Below are 23935 nucleotides of genomic sequence, written 5' to 3' on the forward strand. Positions count from 1 at the left end.
TTTTCAGGATCACACTGGACACAATATTAGAAACTGGAGATGGGTACTTTTCATTGGCTTTAACCAAACAATTGCACACATCACTCTTGCTCTCACTGCCTTCTGTGTCTCTTGCTCTGTTTCAATAGACATTAGGCGGACATGATTATACTTACCGTTAGTGGGCCAATTAGAAGGAAAATAGCCTTTCAAAGGCAGCAGCTCCACTTCATTGACAGAAGATGGCCCAAAGAAGGCACTGCATGCAATGAAGGTATCTAGTTCAAAGTCTAAGGTTTTTGAAATCACCCAAAGATCACCTGAAAGACCAAACATTTTCAAATTCCAACTTTACTGAGGTAAACTTGACCAAAACAAAAAGAAAAAAGAACTACAGCTAGTTAGGATATTCAGCATGGCATCTGGGGGGAGGGTGGTAGTAGGTTTTGGACCTAGTGCCTGTGCATGAAATGTATTCACTCTGCCACTGCGCTACAATTCCAGTCGAAACACATTGTTCTGTGGGATAATTCACACACAATGCTCCTTTAGCCTCTTGAGTCCTGGCGTGACTACCCATCCAGACTCTCAAGGTTTTCTTAATGGCTTAATGCATGAGAAATATATAGTGTTCTGTTGGTTGCAGAAATCTTTAAGTACCAGATCAGCCTTTAAATAAAAAGATTTGATACAGGAGAAGATATTCACAATATACATGACTAACAAAGGAATAACATGAACACATAAAAATCTTTTATAAAAAGAATTGCTAAAAACCCAATAGGAAACCAGGCAGTGGTAGCACATGCCATTAATCCCAGCACTCTGGGAGGCAGAGGCAGGCAGATCTCTGAGTTCAAGGGCAGCCTGATCTACAAAGCTACACAGAGAAACCCTGTCTCGAAAAATCAAAAACAAACAAAAACCCAATAGTAAAGTAGCTGACAAGCACGTATAGCTAATACGCACATAAAGAACATTTTGAAATCACTGTTGAACAGAGACGTACAAACTTAAAACTCCAAGTTCATTGTACAGCCACTTGAGTAGGTTGACCCACAGATTCTCTTGCACTATTACTACACTTGATAAAAAACTATCATGGAAATCAGCTTGGAACTCTAAGATAAAGATGGATGTTACATTCTCATAATCCAAAATGCAACATTTCGATTTCCAGGATTATATCTCTTGTATATCTACAAAAAAATAAGAAATAATAATCCTTACAGCATATCAAGCTATGTAAGGACTGGAGTAAGAATAGCTCATGGCCAGGCAGTGGTGGTACACATCTTTAATCCCAGCACTCTGGCGGCAGAGGAAGGAAGATCTCTGTGAGTTCAAGACCAGCCTGGTCTATTATTTATATGGTATCAAGAATTTAGTATAACTTTTCAATAAAGTGGCTTCTGGGACTAAATTTTTCAGAAACTCTAAAATTTTTTTGGTTTTGTTTTTTGAGGCAGGGTTTCTCTGTGTAGCCCTGGCTGTCCTGGAACTCACTCTGTAGACCACACTGGCCTCTACTCATTCTGTCTCCCGAGTGCTGGAATTAAAAACTCTACAACTTTTAAGTATGCTTTTTAGAAATGATCTGCTATAGCACATTTTTCACTGTATGGCACTATTAAGTTACACTTTAGGAATTCTCTTTACTATAGAGGATTTGCAGAGCAATATGCTAACCAAGATCCTCAGCTGCGTGGAACTCAGTCATGAACATGATCAGGTCTACCTACCTTTACTATAAGTTGAAGAGCTCTCCTTCCGACTCAGCTTAAGATAAATCTTACTTTTTGTTTCACTGTAAAATTCAGGATTTACAGCTGCAAACTTCTTTACTTTACCATACTGTTTTCTCTGAAGATCAAATCCTTTCCTAAAAAAAGAAAAAATAAATAAAAGAGGATTTGCGCAGCTAGAGACTGCTCAGGTTAAGAACATTCCCTGTCAGCTCACAAACACTTGTCACTCCACCTCCAATAGATCCAATAGCCTCTCTGGCCCCCACAGACATGCACACATACATACACACGTAACATATGCATAAATTAAAATTATTAAAAATCTTTAAAATGAATTTGAATATTAAGGAAGAATTATTTTAATTTTTAATATAGCATGTATAAATATATTCCATCAGCTGGGTGGTAGCGGCACATACCTTTAATCCCAGCACTCAGGAGGCAGAGGCAGGTAGATTTCTGTATGTTCAAGGCCAGCCTGGTCTACAAAGAGAGTTTCAGGACACCCAGAGCTGTTACACAGAGAAACCCTGTCTCGAAAAACCAAAATTATCATCATCATTTTAAAGCCTTACTTTCATTTAAAATTATAGGACTGAAAGTTATCTCCTTGATACAAACTTTCCCCATCTGTGGTGGTTTGAATATATTTGACCCTCATCAACTCAGAGGAAGTGGCACTATTAGGTGTGGCTTTGTTGGATTAGGAATGGCCTTGTTGAAGGAAGTGTCACTGTGGGAGTGGGCTCTGACATCTCATATATGCTCAAACCACTTCCTGTTGCCTGCAAGATCAAGATATAGCTCCTTCTCCAGCACCAACTTCCTACATGCTGCTATGTCCCACCATGATGATAACGGACTGAACCTCTGAAACTGTAAGCCATCCAATTAAATGTTTTCCTTTATTAAGAGTTGCCATGGTCATGGTGTCTCTTCTCAGCAATAGAAACCCTAAGATACCATCTCAATTTCTTTTAAAACCATTGACAGGTATGGAATACAGCTTAGGAGGATGACAACACAGCATGTGAAAGACTCTGGGACCAATCCCAGAGTACCTGCTGTAATTCTGTGAGGGCTGTTATTCTCTGATATAATTAGAGGAATTTTATGGTACCATGAAACATACCTCAACAAAAGCTGGCACTCCTCATAGACTGGTACCTTTTGACTTCTTAAATATGAGCCAATACTCTTAATATCATTTAAAAACTTGTTGGGCTGAGACTCATTCCGTGATAACTGTCCTGGAGTCGCTTCCTCAAACCACTTGAAAAATTTACATTGATTACCTTTGGGCCTATCACACGTATAAAAGAGACGACCCTAAGGGGGAAGAAGACATAAAGAATTAAAGTACCGTGTTTACCTAGCATGCATTTTAGAATAGTGAAAAAAATCTATTTCCATTTTTCTACTACTTCCTGCACTATGCTTGTCAAGTGTTTTATAAAGACTGCCTGTTATTAATGTATTCCAAAAAAAGCACGTTCTTATTAATTAAAACAATAAGTTAAAATTATAAAGTACCTACTCATCCATTTTTTTCTCTTTGTATTATTCTGAGAAAAAAATCTTATTTGAGAGTTGGCTCAGCATTAGAGTATTTGACGTTCCTGCAGAAGACCCAGATTTGGTTTTTAGCAACCACATGACAGCTCATAACTACCTGTAATTACAGTTCTAGAGGATCCAGCACTCTCTTCTGGCCTCCATGGGCTCCAGGTAAATATGTATGTATGTATGTATGTATGTACATATGTGTGTATACATGCAGACATTCACACATACACATTAATAATAAATAAATCATTTTAAAACACACACAGACACACACATATATATACATATATATATTTTTTTATTTTTTGTTTTTGGTTTTTGGTTTTTTTGAGACAGGGCTTCTCTATAGTTTTGGAGGCTGTCCTTGAACTCACTCTGTAGACCAGGCTGGCCTCGAACTCACAGAGATCCACCTGTCTCTGCCTCCCGAGTGCTGGGATTAAAGGTGTGTGCCACCACTGCCCGGCTTTTAAAACATATTTAAAAATTAGCAATAAATTACAATTTTATTGTTTGCCAGTTAAGTGTTCAGACAACTTGACAGAAACAACTACTAGCAATATCTGTGAATTTCTTTCTACATACACACACAAACACACATATAGTTTTTCTTAAAACAAAATTCACAATATGGTGCATTTTATACTTTGTGACCTAACTGATGGGTGGTATTCTTTTGTATATGTTTCTCTTACTGGTTGATGAATAAAACAATGATTGGCCAGGCAGAGGGACAGATGGGACTAGGGGACAAGGAGAATGCTGGGGAGGAGCAGGTAGAGATCCCTTGCTGCCAAAGGAGTAACATGCTGGATTATGGGTAAGTCACAGCCTCGTGGTAATATATCGATTAACAGATATGAGTTAATAATTTAGGGAGAGCTAGCCAATAAGAAGACCAAGCCACCAGTTTCATGATTAATATAGTGTCCATGTGTTCATTTGGGGCTGAGCCAGCAGGACCTAAACAAAAAAACTCCATAACACCTATGTTTTAAGAAACAACATAACACGAATATGCAAATATACCATCAATCTTGAAAAGAAAGATTGTTAGTGGCTACATATTTCAGCCTATATAGCTATGCTATTATTTATGACTTCTTGCTTCTGACCTTTTTTTTGGTTTTGAGACAGAGTTTCTCTGGCTATCCTGAACTGGTTTTGTAGAGCAGGCTCATCTTGAACTCACAGACAGCCTCTCCCTCGTGAGTGCTGGGTGTGCTACCACCACCTGGCTGCTTTTGACTTTTGAAGGTCAAGTTTATATATTCAACTAATAATGCACGAAAACAGTGAAATTATTTAATTGCTATTATAGGTGTAAGCAGTTTTACAAATGAGTAAAAGCTACCGATGTGTTACTGACCCCTCTTTGTGATAAGTCTCATCCCAGCATTTTCTAAGCCCTCCAGCAGATCCCTTTCTCAGTGCTGACACTGTAGCTTAGGCACACCCTTCCTACCTTATATCTGTAATTTTCTTCCCTGTATCAGTTTCTATCCACTATTATGCAATAAGTTCCTAAATTTTTTGAAGCTTAACTTTAATTCATATTTTTGTATCCTGGAACACAATATCATCCATTTCATTAGAAAAGTACTGAGAACTTATTATGTTACTAATGTCAGTTTCCATAGTACCTAAACTACTAGGTAAGTGTGGGGAGGAAACAGTAGCAATACCTTATTTGGGCCTTCTCTTTTAACCATGACAAGTTTGGCAGGTTGATTATGATGGCAGGATAGTGAATTATTTTTTCCACTTTTTAGTGTCTCTCCTTTTGATGACATATAAAAGGATATGTCAACTTTGGAAAGTGCTTTGTACAGCTTTTGTGCCAATCCAAACAGCAATATATTCAGATGCTCTACAAGAAAAAAAAGCTGAAAATTAAACACAAAATTGTTTCATATTTGTATCAAGTTCACTGTTTCATAGCCAACTTGAAAATAGCCTTCAACAGTCAACTGTACCACAATACTACAGCATCCATTATTCTAAAGATTTGCTCTTATTTTCTGTGAGTATCTGCAGGTATGCAGGCACACAAGTGTGTGCAGTGCCCAGAGAGGTCACAAGAATGAGATCCCCTGGAGCTGGGGTTACAGATGGTTGTGCTTCCATGTGGGTGTCAGTAACTGAATCTGCGCCCTCTGCAAGAACACTGAGTACTCCAACCCCTGAGCCAGCTCCCTAACAATCCCTTTTGTACTTTATTATTGTCTCAATTTTGCCACATTAGAAACAAAACAAAACAAGGAGCCCAGCTTTACAGTCATCCAAATAATGCATCCAAGGCAAAACACTATTGTATTAAGCCCTTGTCTATCAGATTCTGTTATATTCCTTCTTAAAGTCATTGACACTTTTTATTATTGTTGCAAATTAACTGTACATATTAGTGGACTTCATTGTAACATTCCTTTTTTAAGTATTGTTATTTCTAATTATGTTCATGTGTGTGTGTGCGCGCCTGTGTGTGTGAGATTGTGAATATGACTACAGTACCCAAGAAGGCCACAGAGTTACTGAACTATGGGCTTATGAAATGGAACGTATGTCCTCTGCAAGAGCAGAAAGCACATTTAATAGCTAAGCCATCTCTCTAGCCCCTCACTGTAACATTTTAATACATATAAATGTTGTGCTTTTAGCAACCACATCATCTATCTTATTTTAGTTTAGTTTTTGAGACAGTCTTACTATGTAAGTCTAAACTGATCGCAATCTCTCAATCTCCTGCAGTCTCCTACGTCTGGGATAACAGGTAGGCACTTCTAGACCTTATAACAATCCATCTTTCAAAAGGCAAATTTTACTCTTACACCTCAAAGCATTTAGACCTAAGCATGCACCATACTTAAATGTTTCCACTTATGTGTAATGGGCTCATTTGTTTCTATTTTAATAGGTAAAAAGACATAATTTTTAAAATATTGCAATTTCTCACTTTTAAAGCTCAACTTTCATCTAACATTAGAATAAAGTTACTGATAAGTTCTAGAGTAAACATATGCAAAATAAATCTCCAAAAGAGAATTTACTATAAAAATCTATAAAATATTTTTTTACTTCGAATACTCACACTAGGTTATCATCAGAATAAAAATATAACAGCCATACCTATGATAGAAGTTGTAAAGATCTGCTTATAGTGAATGGGAGTCTGGAAAACAGCTGGTATGTGAACTTGCCTTTGAGGGAGAAAAGCTGATATTACTTTTTGCCCTCTTGGGAAGCACAGCTCAGACCCATTTATCTCCTGGAAAAAAAAAAATCACCATTTACCAATAAATTGCTTTTCAAATATAATGAAGAAAACATTAATTTAATTGTACTTCTTACTTTAGAATTCAAGAAAATTGTTTTATGATCTAAAATAAAATACAAAATAAAGCCTGAATATCTACATGAACTTTTAACTCTTAAATAGGCTAATTCTTCTCATTGGCCTCTTAATGTGATTTTAATGTTTTACTACAAATGGATCATTTTATATTTCAATTTCTGTTATGATTATAATGACATATAGCAAATTTGTAATAGAAGAATGTACCTTATCTTAATAATACGATCAGCAAGATTGATTTGATAATAAAAAGTAATCAGAGATCAGTATTGGAAGGAGTAGCAGAAAGAAGAAGAGCTTATATTAATTAAATACCTTTTATATATCCAACAGTGTACCCAAGACTTTTAAATGCATAATTCAATATTCATAATTATTAGGAAAGGTATAAAAAATAGCTACCTGAGCCAGGTGTTGGTGGTGCACGCCTTTAATCCCAGCACTCGGGAAGCAGAGGCAAGCGGATCTCTGTGAGTTCGAGGCTAGCCTGGTCTACAGACCAAGTTTCAGGACAGCCTCCAAAACAAACAGAGAAACCCTGTCTTGAAAAACCAAAACCAAAAAAAGAATTTCTTTAAAAAAGTAAACTGGTCCCAGACAATTTGCTTATTCTTCTGTTGGAATTCAGACAGTAACTACTGGGTGAAAAACGCACAGAGAGCCTGATGACATCCCTCACCTGTAAATCTTTGACTCTGGAGTTGTAGCTGGTGGAGCTTCCTAACATAGCTTGAATTTCCTCAGTCTTGGAAGTCTGCCTTGAATTCAGAGAAAGAGGTCTCTTTCTGGGAAGCAAGTCTTGACTGCTAAAGTCCTGTTGCTGTTGATAGAGCATGCCTTTCATCATCTGCAAGTGCACCTGGTCTACAGAGCTCTCAGTCACAGCATGATGCTGCCTCTCACTTGTGTGGCTAGACTGCATCCCAGAGATAGCCTCAGCAAAGATGCCCTCTGTCACTTCACCATCAATTCTGTTCAGAGCAGCTGAGTTGCACTGAAATGTGTTTTGATATTTCAGCCACTTGCTTTGAGTAGAATTCTTATAATGCAGTGAAGCATCTCCTTGAGTCCCGTCTCTAGACCCTTCCCAGGAAGAAGTCTCACCCTGGTCCTTAGGTCCAAGATCAAGGGAAAGAACTGATTCTTCACCCAGGTTCGACACAGAAGACGACTCTGGAACATCATCATCAGTCATAAATGAACAAGAATCATCCGGTGGCAAAGCAATGAAAGGAACTGAGGCTCTACTTGCAAATGGAAACCTTTGAAGGTTCTTACTCTCCAGAAAACCACTGTTTTTCAATCCTGAAAGAAAACATAATGCTGACTCACTACTAATGTTTAACCAGCCATCACTCAGACTCTAGAAAATATTTGGTGCATGGGCAAGGGCAGAATGGTCTGACTTTCTGTGTAGAAAAAGATAACACAATTTTATTGCTCCCCCCAAAGTGAATGCTTTAATATCAAAATCTAAAGGTTCAAAATTTAATTTCTAGATCTGAAGACCCTTTTAATGCTGCCAAATATAAGTTCTTCTCGTCTCTACAGAACTAAGTATCTAATTTAATTACTTATCATATTTACAGAACATCTAACTTTTCAAAGCATTCAAATCTGAGTGAAGCTACATCACTCTCATTTTACAATGAGGTAACAAAGGTCCAGAGATCACAGTGGATATCAAGTGGCACAGTCAGAAAGAACACAGAATAAGTTGATATCTGTTCACATTCCTTCTGTAGACAAAGTTAATAGCTCACTTAGTATGATGTGTTTGTAACTATATTTAACTTATTATATTTATGAAATATGACACCTTTCACAACAAAAAAGTTTTTAGCTTTATATGTTAAATTAATCACATAGATGGAATAGTGAACTCATGTCAGATTTTGTCTGAATAAGTTTTATAATTTCTTCTTTCTAAAAGTAGATATTGGAATAGAGACACTACTGAAAGCGTAAAAAAAAGAAGTAAATATCTATTGGGTATATTAATGAATCAGCAAAACTGCATAGGAATTGAATATTATTAAAGTCTTTATCTAAAAATATAGGTTCTTACTTTATTTGATACAGCCTATACTTTATAGGGAATAAATTTTGATGATCATTTGAGAAGTAGCAGAAAGTAAGCCAATGAATATTCTTTGATAAAGTGTTATATTAGAATCCAATTAAGTAAGTGATAGAAACTAAAACTCCATCACAGAACTAAAGATTCATGTCCACATCAGAGGATAGACTCCCCCCATACAAACTCTTCTGAATCCTTTATTTTACCCCCAAGTAGCCCAAGTTAGCCTTTTATGTACCAATCCTCCTGCCTTGTCTTGTGAGTGCTGGGATTATAAGAATACTATCTCACACCCATCCCCACCCCATTCACATCTCCTACTTTCCCTTTTTTTCCACCTTCAACCAGACACAACCATAAAGCCAACTCCAACTCAACTACTGATTCACATTAATTTTTTTCTTTTTCATACCAATCATCAATTCACAACCAAAAACCACATAAAACTTTGCCTGTCACCAAACCCAACTTCAGACTAAGAAATAAACACATAATTGGAAGCATAAGGAAAAATAGAAGTTAGTGGGAAGAGATCCTATTAAACAATAAACTTTTCAAGAAGCAGAAAATGGCTTAAAAGTCAAAATGGATGTAAACACTTGAGGCCTGAGAACAATGATGGATGGCATCAGCCACTGATGAGTTCCTGATACAGACAGTATCCCAAAGTAAAAAGGAGACGAAGAGGTAATGCCAAGGTCAACCATGGTGCTGATGAGACATTTGCTATGAGCTACTTCATAGCAAGATAAAAGAGGAGCCAAGCGTTGGTGTTTTAGCTGCAAGAAGTCCTTCAACAGTAGAGACACTTCCAGAGGTAGTGAAGAGACAGCAGAGGAGGGGGCAAGAACTAGAGAAGAAATGCAGTTGAAACAGCATCCACAACAGAAAAAAAGACAGCGGGTTTCCTGTCACTTCTAGCCCAGTAACCGTCGGACAGATAAAAGCAGAAAATGAAGATCACCAGGGAAAGTCCTTGCTTTCAGAGACTCCTCAGAAAACTCAAGCACATAGTCTTCATTTCTTGTATCGAAAGAAAAAGTAGGTGCAGGGCTTGATGTAGAGATCTTTTGTTCTGGTGAAATCACCTGTCCAGAAAAAAGAAAATCACTAACTAAAATGTTCTTAGTGCATCTTTTTCTATTAGTTTGGATCTAGTAACCTCTATTCTAGAAGTAACTACTCTAAGCACATTAGGACCAAAGAACTATTAATATTTTCAGCAAAAAGAACAGGCTAGGAAAAACTTACTAACATAAACAATAATTTTTAAGTACAAAAAAAGATTAGGCCTTATTGTGAACTGGGTGCCATTCTGATTTGGACCGATTCCATTATGAGGACTTAGTTTTGAAGGTAAACTTCCATTCTAAGGGCTCAGCCCAAGTCCCATCTCATGTATGGACTGTGCAAACTATATTCCTGCATACTCAAGATCTGAGCAGTTTTATGTTTTTAGACTTAGGGTTACAATAGCTGATATATATATGAAATTTATATACATATAAATTTCAAGCTAGTCCTTCTAAGTGTAGGGACCTTTTAAATATATTCAGATCTGAACGGCCATATAATTAATTCACTGCTATTCTCACTAGAACAGCATTTAAGTTGTGCTGCAGCTTTTCGCCAAAATCAAATCCTAATGACAGTTACACTCAATACGGTTCTAGGTTGCCTTTTGTTGTTATCATAATCACCATTACCAAAAGCAACTAAACAGAGGAAATGGTTTATTTCAGCTTACACTTTCAGGTAACAGTCCATTACTTGGATAAGCTGGGCCAAGAACCCAGGCAGGCACTGAATCAGAAATCATGAAGAAATACTCCTTATTGGCTTGCTGGCTCTTACACAGCTCAAGACCACCTGTCCAGGGATGGCACTGCCCACATCAATTAACAATCAAGATAGTTCTTCAAAGACATGACCACAAGCCAATCTGATCTGAGTAATTGCTCAATCGAGAGTCCCTCCTCCCCGGAGACTCTAGGCTTTGTCAAGTTAACAGTAAAGAACTGTCAGGCATTCTGGAGACAGAGGCAAGCAGATCTGTGAGTTCAGGGTCAGCCTGGTCTACACAGTGAGTGAGGCCAGTCAGAACTACACTGTGAGGCCCCGATTCAAAAAACAAAACAAGGGGCTGGAGAGACGGCTTAGCAATTAAAAGTGTTTGTTCTTCAGTTCCTAGCACTGATAAGGCAGCTCACAACTATCCAGTTTCAGGGAATCCAACGCTCTCTTCTAGTTTCCCAGAGCACCAGACATGCAAGTGGTGCAGACATACATGCAGGCAAAACACCCAGACACATAAAAGGAGAAAAATTTAAGCATTCCACCCTGTTCCCCTAGTACATTCTCCACAATTGGCCAGAGCTGCTTCTAAAAATAAAGCTCAATCATTTTTCTTCATTGCTCCAAAGCCTCTAATTGCCCCAGTGTCTTTCAATGCATACGTGGCTGCTCTGTGGTACCTTACCCAGCCCTACCTGACAGGCCCCTTGCCTGCTCTCTGACCTCACTTCTGTCACTGTCCTTGTCCCTCATTCAGTCCTCCTCACTATTCTACAGATTGGTCAACTTGCCACAAATTCCTTTCCTCACAGATATTGCCACGGCCTTCTCATCTCTACTTCAATGTCACCTTATCAGAGAATGCGGACTTTACCTAATAGAACAGAAGCCAGCCCGGCCGTACTGCCACCACTTGCACGGCTATACCCTTACTTGGACCACGTAAGCCCTTCTAGGTACCATGTATTTATCTGTTTTCTGGTCTCATTCCATTAGCATGGAAGTTCTATGAGGACAAGAATTTGCCTCATTTATTCATAGGCCAAACTAGCCTTAAACTCTAAACCGAGATTTCTTGAAACATTACATAACTGTTGTATATTGAATACACAAATGGTTAACAGAATATGAAATGGTGTTCAGCAATGTACACAGTACACAAATTTCTTCCTCTTTTGTTCCTTGACTACCTAGAACTCTATTACAGCCAGGCTGGCCTCAACAGAAAATTTTCTGCTGCAGCCTCTTAAATGCTGAAATTTACAGTCAAAAGCCATTATACACAGCAAGTTTCTTTTTCAATAATTCAGGCAATAGTGACCACAAATTTTAATATTATGAAGAGTGGGAAATTGGATAGGCTTGGCAACACAGAAGAAAAGCAAACCAAGGTACTTATGAGAGGAAAGATTAATACTATGTAAGCTGATTTACCCCAATAAAGCTCAAAACCTGGCACTGCTGAAAGGATAAAATGGAAAATTACAAACATGCCAACAAATCTGAAGACACGAGTGCCTTCTGTATACTGACTAGATTCATTATGGTTCTTGTCAATTTATCCTTGGACTCCTTTTCTATAAAGATTTACAAAATTCAGTACTGCCAAAAAGGAAACTTGGTAAAACAAAACTGTAAAAATGACTTTTACCTGCAAGAAGTCAGTCTGCACACAAGCATTAGGCAACTCTGGTGTCCAAACAGGAGTATGTGTCATGAAGTTTTCGTACTCAACACTGTCTGGAGACTGACTGCATCCTAGCTGTATGCTGTGTCCTCTGACCATTACGCCACTAGTGGCCGATCCTTTCACCTGATGTCCTTGAAACTCAACAGGCTAGAGGTAAATTATTAAAAATAGGAACTTCGTAAGTGTATGACATATATACATGATATATACATATAGGAATAGTCCTCCTTATTGTATGCTAATGTATTGTAAGCCCTTTGAGTGTACAGATCTTTTTGTCTCATCTAAGAATCATCACCATGTCACACAGAAAGCAATCAATAAACACACAATAGAAACGAGAGGAAATGAAGAGGCCTTTGCTTTGCTTGAGGTCTGTACACTGTCAGACTTAACTATGTGGCAGACAGTGGGATCTCTGCAGCCCTCATGCTCTCAAGAGTGACTGCAATGTAGGTTTCCTCCCTCAGAGACTTCCTGCTGGCCGCTATGGCCTCTATTTTCAGGACTCAAATGGCTTCCTCTGCTGCCCCCTTGAGGACTCAGCATTTTACTCTACACAGGGTTTAACAAAGCCCACCCAGGATACAGGGAAACTAGCTTAAAAGGCCAACAGAATATCCTTAAAGTATTTATCTCTAATGAATGGATGGATTAACCAGAGGATAACTACAGATCCTCTGAATCTACTGTTACTTAGAAGTAAAGATCCTAAGGTTCATTTGAAAGACATGAAACTTAAATGCTTTTTTAGAGAGCTTCAATTTAGAAAATGCAATACATTACAGTACCTGATGGGCATATACTGCATTCATAGCTTGTTCACTTGGTAATAAACTGGCAAGTTACTAAGGCATACATACTTATCATTCAGTGCTAGTATTCAACAAATAGACTGTCATGCATTTGTTGGGCCAGTAAATAAAGTTTAGCAATTACTTAATTGTGAGGGGAGTTATATGAATCAAGAGAGTCTGGGTCCTTCTTTACTGCTGCAATTCTAGTATAATTTACACAACCTTCTTGTGCTGGCTAGTTCCATGTCAACTTGAGGCCTGCTAGCGTTATCAGACAGGAAGGAGCCTCAGCTGAGAAAATGCCTCTGTAAGACTGGACTGTAAACAAGCTTGGAGGGCATTTTCTTAGTGAGTAATTTATGAGGAAGGGCCCAGCCTACAGTGTTTTAGGGAGGATTGTGGAAGGACTCTGGAACTTTGGGCTGGAAAAGCCATTGAGTGTTCAAACCTCAGTGGGCTGTTCCACAGGAGCTTGCAAAATAAGAATTTTGAGAGCAGTGTAGGCAATGGAGACCTGGCTTGTGACGTTTCAGATGGTAGCAAAAACTACCAGACCATTTGCGTTCAGAGTCTGTGGTGTCTGGTCAGCTGGAGTTGAAGAATTGGCTGTGATTAACAAAAGACCAGAACCACTAAATAAAAATAAAAACCTTTGTTTTGCTGGGACAATGGGTGCCAGTCAGGAGGGCTGAAGAATCACCTGTGCTTAAGAAATCAACATCACTGAGGTGAAATCTTCTGGGAAGTGGTTCCTCAGGGTCAGCACATGCAAGCTGTGTTCCAGAGGTGGCCAAAGCTGTAACTTGTGCTGGCAAATGAACTTCGTAGCGTGAGGGCATGAAGCAGCCGAGGCTTGGCACTGTGAGGCCAGGAGAGGCCACTGGAGAAGATGCACCCTCAGTAGCAGTTAAAGGGGCCATGCAGAAGAGACAGGCTATTGATGAAAGTACAATTTAGTTGCTACAAGAGACTCCAGAACTTTGGAGATGCCAGTACCATGGGATGATCACCAAGAACAGAAGCAAGTCTAGAGGACAAGCTGTATGAGCTGCAGAGGATGGAGCCCAGAAGTAACCTGGGCCCCTTGGAGGAACCGAAATCATGAGTGAATCCCAGATACTGGACACTGAATTATTTATAGTGGTGTTTTGTTTTGCTTTGATTGTGACTGTGCTCTGGTATTTAACTTTTCATTGATCTCACAGGAACCCACAGTTTAAATACTTGGAACTTTTAAGGGGATTCTGGATTTTTACTTTGAATTTTTTTTCTTGGTTTTTTGAGACAGAGTTTTTACACAACAGTCCTGGCTATCCTGGTACTTGCTTTGTAGAACAGGCTGATTTTAAGTGTTTGACTTTGTAACATCAATGGGACTTAAGTTTTTAAAAAGTTTCATATTGTGATGTTTATAGTAATATGTGATCTTGGGATAAACAAGAAAGGAAAGGTTGCAGCTTAACAGTGATGTGTTCATGTGTCAAGTTGACCAGGGATCAGTTATGCTGGCTAGTTTTGTGTCAACTTGATACAAACTAGAGTCATCAGAGAGAAGGGAGCCTCACTTGAGAAAATGCCTCTAAGATTGGACTATAGAAAAGCCTGTAGGACTATGGACACCCCCATGGAGGTGCCTCACCCTCCCTGGGGAAATGAGGGGATAATGGGGGGGGTTGGGGGAAGGGCATGGGAGGAGGGGAGGGAAAGGGAGAGGGACCTGGAACTGACTTGTGAAGCAACCTTGTTTCTAATCTAAATTTAAACTGAAAAATAAATAATAAAAAAAGAAAAAGAGAAAAAAAAAAAGAAAAGCCTGTAGGGCATTTTCTTAACTAGTAATTGATGAGGAACAGTTCAGCTTATTGTGGGTGGTGCCACTCTTGGGCTTAACAGTCTTGAGTTCTATAAGAAAGCATGAGCAAGCCATGGGAAGCAAGACAGAAAGCAGCACCACACCCCTTCATGACCTCTGCATCAGCTCCTAACTACAGGTTCCTGACCTGTTTGAGTTCCTACCCCAACTTCCTTCAATGATGAAGGAAGGATGTAGAGGTATAAACCAAATAAGCCCTTCCCAACTTGCTTTTGGTCATGGTGTTTCATCATAGCAATAGCAACCCTAACCAAGACAATACTTATCAACTATATGGCAAGAGATGCAGACACAAGAGGAGACAGTACTGAGAAAGTATGATCAAAATATATGCTATACACTTATGGGAATATCATTATTTTCTATACAAGGAACACACAGTAGTTTAGAGAGAGATACATATGTACCTGCTGAGAAGCCCACTGCTCAAGAGGACGCTCTAGCAGAGTGTGTGAAACTACTGTGGCAGGTGATTTCCTGGCTAGGATGAAAAAATTAAACAGTCTTATGTATCATATGCATCACAATGTTTCCAAAATTACATTTATTTCTAAAACTAAAGTAATGCATTTTAAGGAGGAATGTCTTGATAATGGTTTAATCTGGAATGTGAGTAAAGATTCAGTTACTGTTCTGTGTAAGATGGTACATTCTCAAGGCAAAAATTCAATATAATTAAAATGAAAACATTACTGGCAGCCGGGCGTTGGTGGCGCACGCCTTTAATCCCAGCACTCGGGAGGCAGAGACAGGCGGATCTTTGTGAGTTCGAGACCAGCCTGGTCTATAAGAGCTAGTTCCAGGACAGCCTCCAAAGCCACAGAGAAACCCTGTCTCGAAAAAAAAAAAATTAAGACCGGGGTGGGCACACGCCTTTAATCCCAGTTCTCAGGAAGAAGAGGTAGATTGTAGGTTCAAGCCCAGCTACTATGAGTTCTGTGAGTTCTAGGAGAGCCAGGGCTATTTGAGAGACACTGCCTCAAATAAATAAATTTCTGTATTTTGCAGGAGTATTTGTCTACATGCATATATATGCACCATATGCATTCTAGGTGCCTACAGAGGATGTTGGGAACCAGACCTGGATTCTCTGCAGAAACAGCAAGTTTTTCATAACTATTGAGCCATCTCTCCAGTTCCCTTACTGGTCACTAGCTCTTAGTGGGGATATATTCTTGCATATTTTTTGTCAACCTAGCTTAAAAAATAATATATTCTAAGCCAATAGAATATATTCATCACCTATATTACAAATGCTAAAAAGGAAGTACTGCCCAACTGTTGAGAACAAGAAAGCTTAGAAAACTTTTACACTAAGCCGGGCGTTGGTGGCACACGCCTTTAATCCCAGCACTTGGGAGGCAGAGGCAGGCAGATCTCTGTGAGTTCGATGCCAGCCTGATCTACAGAGCGAGCTCCAGGACAGTCTCCAAAGCCACAGAGAAACCCTGTCTTGAAAAACCAAAAAAAAAAAAAAAAAAAAAAAAAAGAAAACTTTTACACTATTGCTATGCACAACCAGAGTGGGGCAGGGAGCACCAGTCTATCCAAACCTGTCTTAATTCCATCTGGCTATAGCTTGGGATTTTTTTTTTAAAGATTTTATTTATTTATTAATATGTATACAATGTTCTGCCTGCACGCCAGAAGAGGGCACCAGATTTTTTTTTTAACTTGCTAGCCTGCAACTCATTATGTAGAGCAGAGATGTGTTGTCCAGAGTGTTGGGATTAGGGTAGGTACCAATATGGCCAACCAGCACTGGAGACATACGGTGAAAAGGGAATGACAAAGGAGACACAATTAAACCAGACAAATGCAGAAAAGGATGTCATACAGAAAGGTGATACAATAAAACACAGAATGTTCTGGAAAGATCTCTCCTGGGACGTACACTCAGCTGAGACCTAAAGCAAAGCTAAGCTATACTACAGAAGCGAGTATGAAAAAGAAAGCAGAGTATAAGCTAACGAGGTGGCAGACCAGCAGCACAGAAGGAAAGACACTAGCAACAGACGACACTGCCTCATTTTATACTGTACACATAAGTATTTTTTCAGTTTATTTACTAGCAAAATTCTCATATTTTTGTTTTTATTGAGTTTACTATTTTTTTTTTTTTTTGGTTTTATGAGACAGGGTTTCTCCCCAGCCTCAAACTCACAGAGATCCGCCTGCCTCTGCCTCCCGAGTGCTGGGATTAAAGGCGTGCGCCACCACCACCCGGCAAGTTTACTATTTTTAAAGTTCCCTAGAATTAATGCTATCTAGTGTCCTTAAGTGTGATACAGGTGTGATGTCTGCTGCAGAGATACCTATGGATTGTTTTGATCAGGCACAACTCACAGTGCTGTTGGTTGTGAGTTCAATGTTAATTAATTAACAAAAACTTTAAATAATGTGGTCCTTAAATAAAGACATAATTATGTGCTGATGAGTAGATGAAAATGTTCTGGCCAGAGGCGTGCAAGAAGCCAACCTTGCATGTCCTGTTCCACCAATGATTCAATAGTTTGGTGTTTAAGTTCATCACAGAACATAACGACCTCAACTGACATGGAGGAGCTATAATCTTCTCTTCCAACTTGATGAAATAATCATTGTCTCAAAATAAAATACTACATTTCCCAAATCTTCGATAAATCAATTATATTTATTCATATTTACTATTAAATTTTTATTGCAAATAAACTGCCATTACTATCAAATTTAACCACATTTCAAAGAATTTCAGAATGTATGGAAATTCTCTCACACTTTTAGTAAAAATGACCTGTGATATACAAATGAGAATTTAATTTTAAGGCCAGTTGGTAGTGGTGCACGCCTTTAGTCCCTGCACTCCAGAGGCAGAGGCAGGCAGATCCTGGAGTTTGAGGCCAGCCTGATCTAAGAGTGAGTTCCAGGACAGCCAGTGCTACACAAAAAAACCCTGTCTGAAAAAAACAACAAAAAGATTTAATTTTAACAATGGGTAGCACAGAGTGTTGTTCATTTATCTTCATACATTACAGATCAGTCAGAGCTATGCAACAAGATGCTGCTTTAAAACATACACACGGGCTGCAGAGATGGCTCAGAGGTTAAGAGCATTGGCTGCTCTTCCAGAGGTGCTCCCTCAGTCCAATTCCCAGCAACCACATGGTGGCTCACAACCATCTGTAATGAGATCTGGTGCCCTCTTCTAGCCTGCAGACATACATGGGACAGAACACTGTATACATAATAAATAAATAAATCTTTAAAAAAAAATACACAACATTGAGGCTGGAGAGATGGCTTGGTGGTTAAGAGCACTGGCTGCTCTTCCAGAGATCCTGAATTTCAATTACCAGCAACCATATGGTGGCTCATAACCATCTATAGAGGGATCTGATGCCCTCCTCGGGCATAAAGTTTTACATGCACAGATCACTCATACATAAATCTTTAATAACACACACAAACTGGGTGGTGGTGCACACCTTTAATCCCAGCACTCAGGAGGCAGAGGTACTCATATGTGAGTTCGAAGCCAGCCTGGTCTACAGAGCTATAAAGATGAACAAGCAAAAAAAAAAAAAAAACCAAACACACACACATGCAACAGATATCATAAAGGATTAATATTGCCAATACATAAAAATTGCTTATAAATCAAGAATAAAAAGACCAATACACACTTAAAAAACAGATAAAGAAAGAGGGTTCATAAAAAAGGCAGGATGATTATGAAATCTAAGAGAGGCTCAACTTTGCTTACTAAAACGTGGCTCCCAGGACTTGTGAACTTTACAAAATTAATAGTTTTTTCTGCTGGCAATAACATATTTGGCACCTATTAGGTATGCACTGTAGAATTTGGTGAGTAAAGTATCCTGAGTCAGGGCCCTTTCACACTGTGGGAGTAAAGAAACATTACATATTAGAGCAGAGGACACTCTTGTATCTCAGGCTTGGGGTCAGGGTACAAACAAATAAAGGGAAAGCACGTTTTTTATTAGTATGCTTAACCTAAATATATCCTTGCTTACTCCTGTCAAAGTGCGTGCTGCATATGCACAGGGTATTTCAGGAAGGATGCCCTAGAGACTGGGTATTGTTGACTAGACTGAGGAACTGTGGTAGGAAGGAGACTTAGTCATCACTATGTTATCCTCCATTAGAGTTGTCATTACCAAACATAGGTTACTGTAGGCAGAAGTTTCCTATCCGAACTCCCCGGTTCCAAATAACCACTCTGAGGCTTTTATTAATTAGAAATGCTAGACTTGCTACTAACTAGCTCTTAGAGTTTAAGTTAACCCCCACTCCTTATTTACCCTCTGCCCCAAGGCGGTACCTTTATTAACCTGGTACGTTCATCTCCTGCTCCATGTCTGAGTGATGACTCCTGACTCCTCCCTTCATCCCATCACTCTCCATTTGGCTTTCCCATCTAACTATATCCTGTTCAGTTACTGGTCGGTCAGCTTGTTTATTTCACCAAACACAGAGACATATGTGTGTGTGTGTGTGTGTGTGTGTGTGTGTGTGTGTGTGTATTTTTCCCCACAAAGTGTAAAGAAATATTCCACAGCAGATTACACTGTGTAATCCTGTCCCAATTTGTTGAGGGAGGATCTTACATAGCCTCAAACTCACTCTACAGTTTAGGATAACTTAGAATTCTCCTGATACTGCCTGTACTTTCCAGGTGCAAGATTACAGGAATAAGCCACCAAGCTCAGCCACCACATATGTAAATCTCTAATACTGCAGACAGCTAGTATCTTCCCTTCCTTTGAGCTACAACCAAAATAAGACAGGTGACTCTAACCTTCAGGACTGACAGCTGGGTCTCGTACATGCTGAGCTTCTTGTTGAAAGGTATGTTTTTTCTTCAGTATTGCCAAGCTTCCTGAAGCTCTGGTAGGCTTAGACAGTGACTTTAAAAAGGGCATGTTATTTATTACTTCAGGAAGTTCTGAAGAATTTCTAGAAGTATCCCAGGATTGTTGGCTTCTCTGTATAGTTTGCAATTCAAAACGATCACATGGCAAACTTCTAATCCTTCCTAAATCTTCAGATTCAGGAATGTATGCTTCAGTGTCTTTGTAAACAGGATGTTTTGCTCTCAGAGGGTAAAATAAAGAAACCTGGGTGTTGGATTCATCTAGTTCATGACATTCAGAGTGATCCTGAGTAGTATTCAATAGCTGGATACTAATGCCACTGCTAGAGACTGGTGATAAAACTTGCTCATCATCTTTATCTATGTGACTTCTCAAAATAAAAGGCTGAGGTGGAGTACCTTCTGAGAACTGGTCACTGTTTTCAGGAGCTCGATTAGTGACTGTGTTTAAAAAATAAGGAGTACACAAACTTTTATTCATACCTTTGGGTTTATCTGAGGGTGAAACAATACCATAATTAATTCCATTTCTGTGGATAGAATTATTAGCATCTTCTTTGCTATCTACTGGTACATCCTCATTCCACTCCTGTGAGAAGTCTGAACTGCTCCCTGTGTCACCACACTGCTCCTGTACTGCTTTTCCAGAGTTTGCATCTTCATGAAGTCCTGCATAAAAACCCACACAGGTTCTATCACAAAACTCTGACAACAGAGTCTCGTTAGCAGGAAGGATCTCTTTAGGCTTGCCACTGACAGAGGGCAGGAATGACAAGGGTTTCCGTGCAATTTCTTGGCAGCCTATATCCCCACAGCTCTTTTGAACACATGAATCGTCTGTGAGCAAAATTTCCTTTTCTCTACTCTCTGAATTCTGGGAAAGTTTGTTGTCTTCTAGTGACGCCTCCTCATCAGTGTCACTGGTCTCAAAATTACTCAGATCAAAAGAAACTTCCAAAAATGGTTGTGAAGGGTTACTTTTAGAACCCATGTCTGCAATGTCATCAGAGATCCTGGAGTTCTTACTTAGAGAAGATTCAGCTTCCATTTGATTATGCTCTGTCTCTGGCAATGGTGACACTGATGAGCAGGATACACACTCTCGTTCCACCGCTGCATCTGCATCTGCATCTGCTGCCCCCTGAACACTTCCTCCAGGGCAAAGCAACCCTTCCACACACACCTTGTCATTTCGATTAGAGAGTACTTTGCTATTGTTCTGAAGGTCAGGTTCCAATAATAGATGGACATTTTCTTTACTACTCCAGCTAACCAGTAAGTTGTTCTCACAGAATGAAGGCGCTCCTAAGTTCTCATGATTCCAGTACTGGCAATTACTGTCTACTGCCTTGTCTTCACTGTACAACTCTCCCTTCTCAGCACACGGTTTAAAGAGCTCTGTGTTTTTTTCTACCGAAAGTTCAGATAAACTAATGTCTTCTTGGGCTTCAGGTTTGTCCTCTGTATCATTCTCATCTCTAGGAGAACAGGCAGGTGAACTCTGGGAGGGTAAATACACGGTCCACCGGCTTGTAGCTCTTGTGGGATTTTCTGCCTGTAGTAGCTCACAGCGTAAACTCGCTGAACTCTTTCTCTCAACATACTCTTCCTCTGGCTTGGAAGTGATCTTCGGACACCCCTGTGGCTGTATCTTAGGAGAACACCCTGTAATCTCACAGGTCAGATCCTTACTCAAATTGGTTGATTTGGACTTAAGAAGAGCTAATATTTGTGCTTTGCTTCTGATGTTTTGTGAAACTCCAGGACAGTGAGATTCCAAATTATTTCTTCTCATGGGCTCACTGGCCAGTAAAGAGTCTGAACGCTGGGTTTCAGAAGTGATGGCAGAGCAAAACTTGTCCTCTTTACTTAGTGTGTCCCGGCTAACAGTAAAGGATGAAGACACAAGTGAAAAGGGGCTGTCACTTCTCTCTCTGCTCCTGAAGGTGACAGTATTCTCATTGTCTGCCGGTATAGGATTTACAGCTTTCTGACCAACAGTAGAAAATAACGGAAGTGTGCTGGAGAACGGGAGAGGAAATATCAGGCCAGCTTTCAAATCTCCAGATGAGGCAACTGATTCACCATTTTCTGTAACAGTCACTTGCTTTGGCACCTTATATGGTCTTCGAAAACTCTAAACACATTAAAACAATCATTAGCTATACCAGTATTTCTAAGGAAATGTGAAATAAATTTGCCCAAAAGAATAACAAGGATATGCATGTCTTGCCCAAGGTAAATAGTATTTAAATTTTGCTGAGTTAAAATATAAACATTTATTAGTAAGACTTTTCTAACTTGGATTTACTTTCGATGAAGTATCATTTTAACAGCAACTCATCATAAAAATTTACTAGTTTCAAAATGACTTTATAACTATACATTGAAGTATTAGTTTCTACAGAAACTTACAGTAGCCTTCCTTTTTAAGCCAGAGGGCTGACACCCAAGATACTGGCTTGAGGATATAAGCATCCTTGGACCTGATTTCAGGGCTTCTCTAGTGCCATCCGGTTTAACAGCACTGCTCCCAGCAGCCTTAGCCTCCTCAATTGTGATTAAGTACCGCTCACTTTCCAAGTCATCGCCAGGTTTCACCTACATTTGAAAGTATAAACATCAAAATTGCATTCGGGTCATTTTATTTTCCTTATATACCAGCAGCCTCACTAGGAATGAATACACCCAATAAATATTCTAAATTGCCAAAGAAATCAATCTATAACTAAATCCTTCAACTATTCATTATTATATACAAGTTAAACACACACAAAAAATTGATAATAATGTGATAAAAAGATCAGTAATGTGTTCTTTAGCAGTACATACTGTGGTGCTGCAGAGGACCTGTGTCACATGCTACGAACACCAAGACAAGCATAAAGCTTCCTTTCACATAATTCACTTAAGAATCCATATAACTAAATGTAATATTTTAAAAAGTCATCATTTCTGTATCCCTATAAATGTATGTGAACTAGGAACTTCATAATTATCAAAATATAAGGCTAGTTTTATACATAATCACTTGCCCTGAAAAAACAGTAATTTTTAGTCATTTTATTAATTTGTCACCAACTCTAGAGTAAAACACTAAGATTATCAACTTAGAAAATATATCTTTACCATATTAAACATTTACCAATGAAACTACTTAGGACAAAATAACAGTAATTATATCAATTAAGCACCTACTAAGAAAATATCTCCCCTTGACCTAAATATAAAAGAACAGCCACTATTTTTTTTGGCGGGCATTCAAGACAGGGTTTCTCTGTAGCTTTGAAGCCTGTTCTGGAACTCACTCTGTAGACCAGGCTGGCCTCAGACTCACAGAGATCCATCTGAGTGCTGGAATTAAAGGCGTGCACCACTGTCTGACTAAGAACAGCCACTATTAATGACACAAGATTTCATGACTGAATATCCACAGTGATCTTAATGATATGAATTTTCACACATGATATTGTATTAGGTAATTTCTAATCTTCAGAACAATGCTGATCTATGTTTTTAGTTGAGGAGTGCGCGGACACAGATCATGGACTGCACAGCAGGAGTTTCAGAGTCTGAATGGAGCACAGAGTGGTTCTAACGCCTTCAATTCCTTTTCTTCAAACACAAGAAAAACAAAGAATACATATGTATATATGTTCTTTTTGATAAAATATTTAAATGGGAACAATTTCAAAGGCTATCAAGGGCTGGAGAGTTGGCTCAGAGGTTAAGAGCATTGGCTGCTCTTCCAGAGATCCTGAGTTCAATTCCCAGCAACCACATGGTGGCTCACAACCGTCCATAAGGAGATCTGGTGCCCTCTTCTGGTGTGCAGGCATGCATGGAGGCAGAACACTGTATTCATAATAAATAAATAAATCTTTAAAAAAAAAAAAAAGACTATCAACCACCATGTGAAGGTTGAAGACAGAGCCCAGGGGAAGAACACACATCTCACATGCATGAAGCCTTTGGTCCCATCCCCTAACAGGAGCTGATTCTAGAGCCACATGCTGTACCCACCATTCTGAGCATAAACATGCTACTACCCCTTCCTGTACTGCACTCTTAATGTAAACACAGCACAGCATTGTCATAAAAATTAAAATGAAATGATAACTAAAAATTGCTAGTACAAGGTACAACTATACTAAGTGAACAATAATATAGGCTTTAATTATCA

The 23935-nt window shown here is 39.0% G+C and overlaps 1 protein-coding gene across 5 annotated transcripts in view; it reads right to left on the bottom strand.

Moving 5' to 3' along the window:
- Window positions 1-23935, bottom strand: part of Zgrf1 (zinc finger GRF-type containing 1) — a 53645-nt gene that overhangs the window by 23508 nt on the left and 6202 nt on the right. For 3 of the 5 annotated variants that reach the window (XM_040751819.1, XM_040751818.1, XM_040751820.1), the window contains exons 5-15: window positions 22168-22353; window positions 19678-21889; window positions 15287-15360; window positions 12171-12356; window positions 9690-9813; window positions 7325-7950; window positions 6420-6558; window positions 4979-5163; window positions 2860-3056; window positions 1722-1861; window positions 156-299 (exon numbers count right to left, since the gene is read on the bottom strand). In XM_040751819.1, the coding sequence (XP_040607753.1) occupies window positions 156-299; window positions 1722-1861; window positions 2860-3056; window positions 4979-5163; window positions 6420-6558; window positions 7325-7950; window positions 9690-9813; window positions 12171-12356; window positions 15287-15360; window positions 19678-21889; window positions 22168-22353 (4213 nt within the window). The remainder of the gene's footprint in view (window positions 1-155; window positions 300-1721; window positions 1862-2859; window positions 3057-4978; window positions 5164-6419; window positions 6559-7324; window positions 7951-9689; window positions 9814-12170; window positions 12357-15286; window positions 15361-19677; window positions 21890-22167; window positions 22354-23935) is intronic. The other 2 variants (XM_040751822.1, XM_040751821.1) reach the window with 2 other exon arrangements.

This window comes from Mesocricetus auratus, unplaced genomic scaffold (assembly GCF_017639785.1).
Source record: "Mesocricetus auratus isolate SY011 unplaced genomic scaffold, BCM_Maur_2.0 Super-Scaffold_100009, whole genome shotgun sequence".
NCBI lineage: Eukaryota > Metazoa > Chordata > Mammalia > Rodentia > Cricetidae > Mesocricetus > Mesocricetus auratus.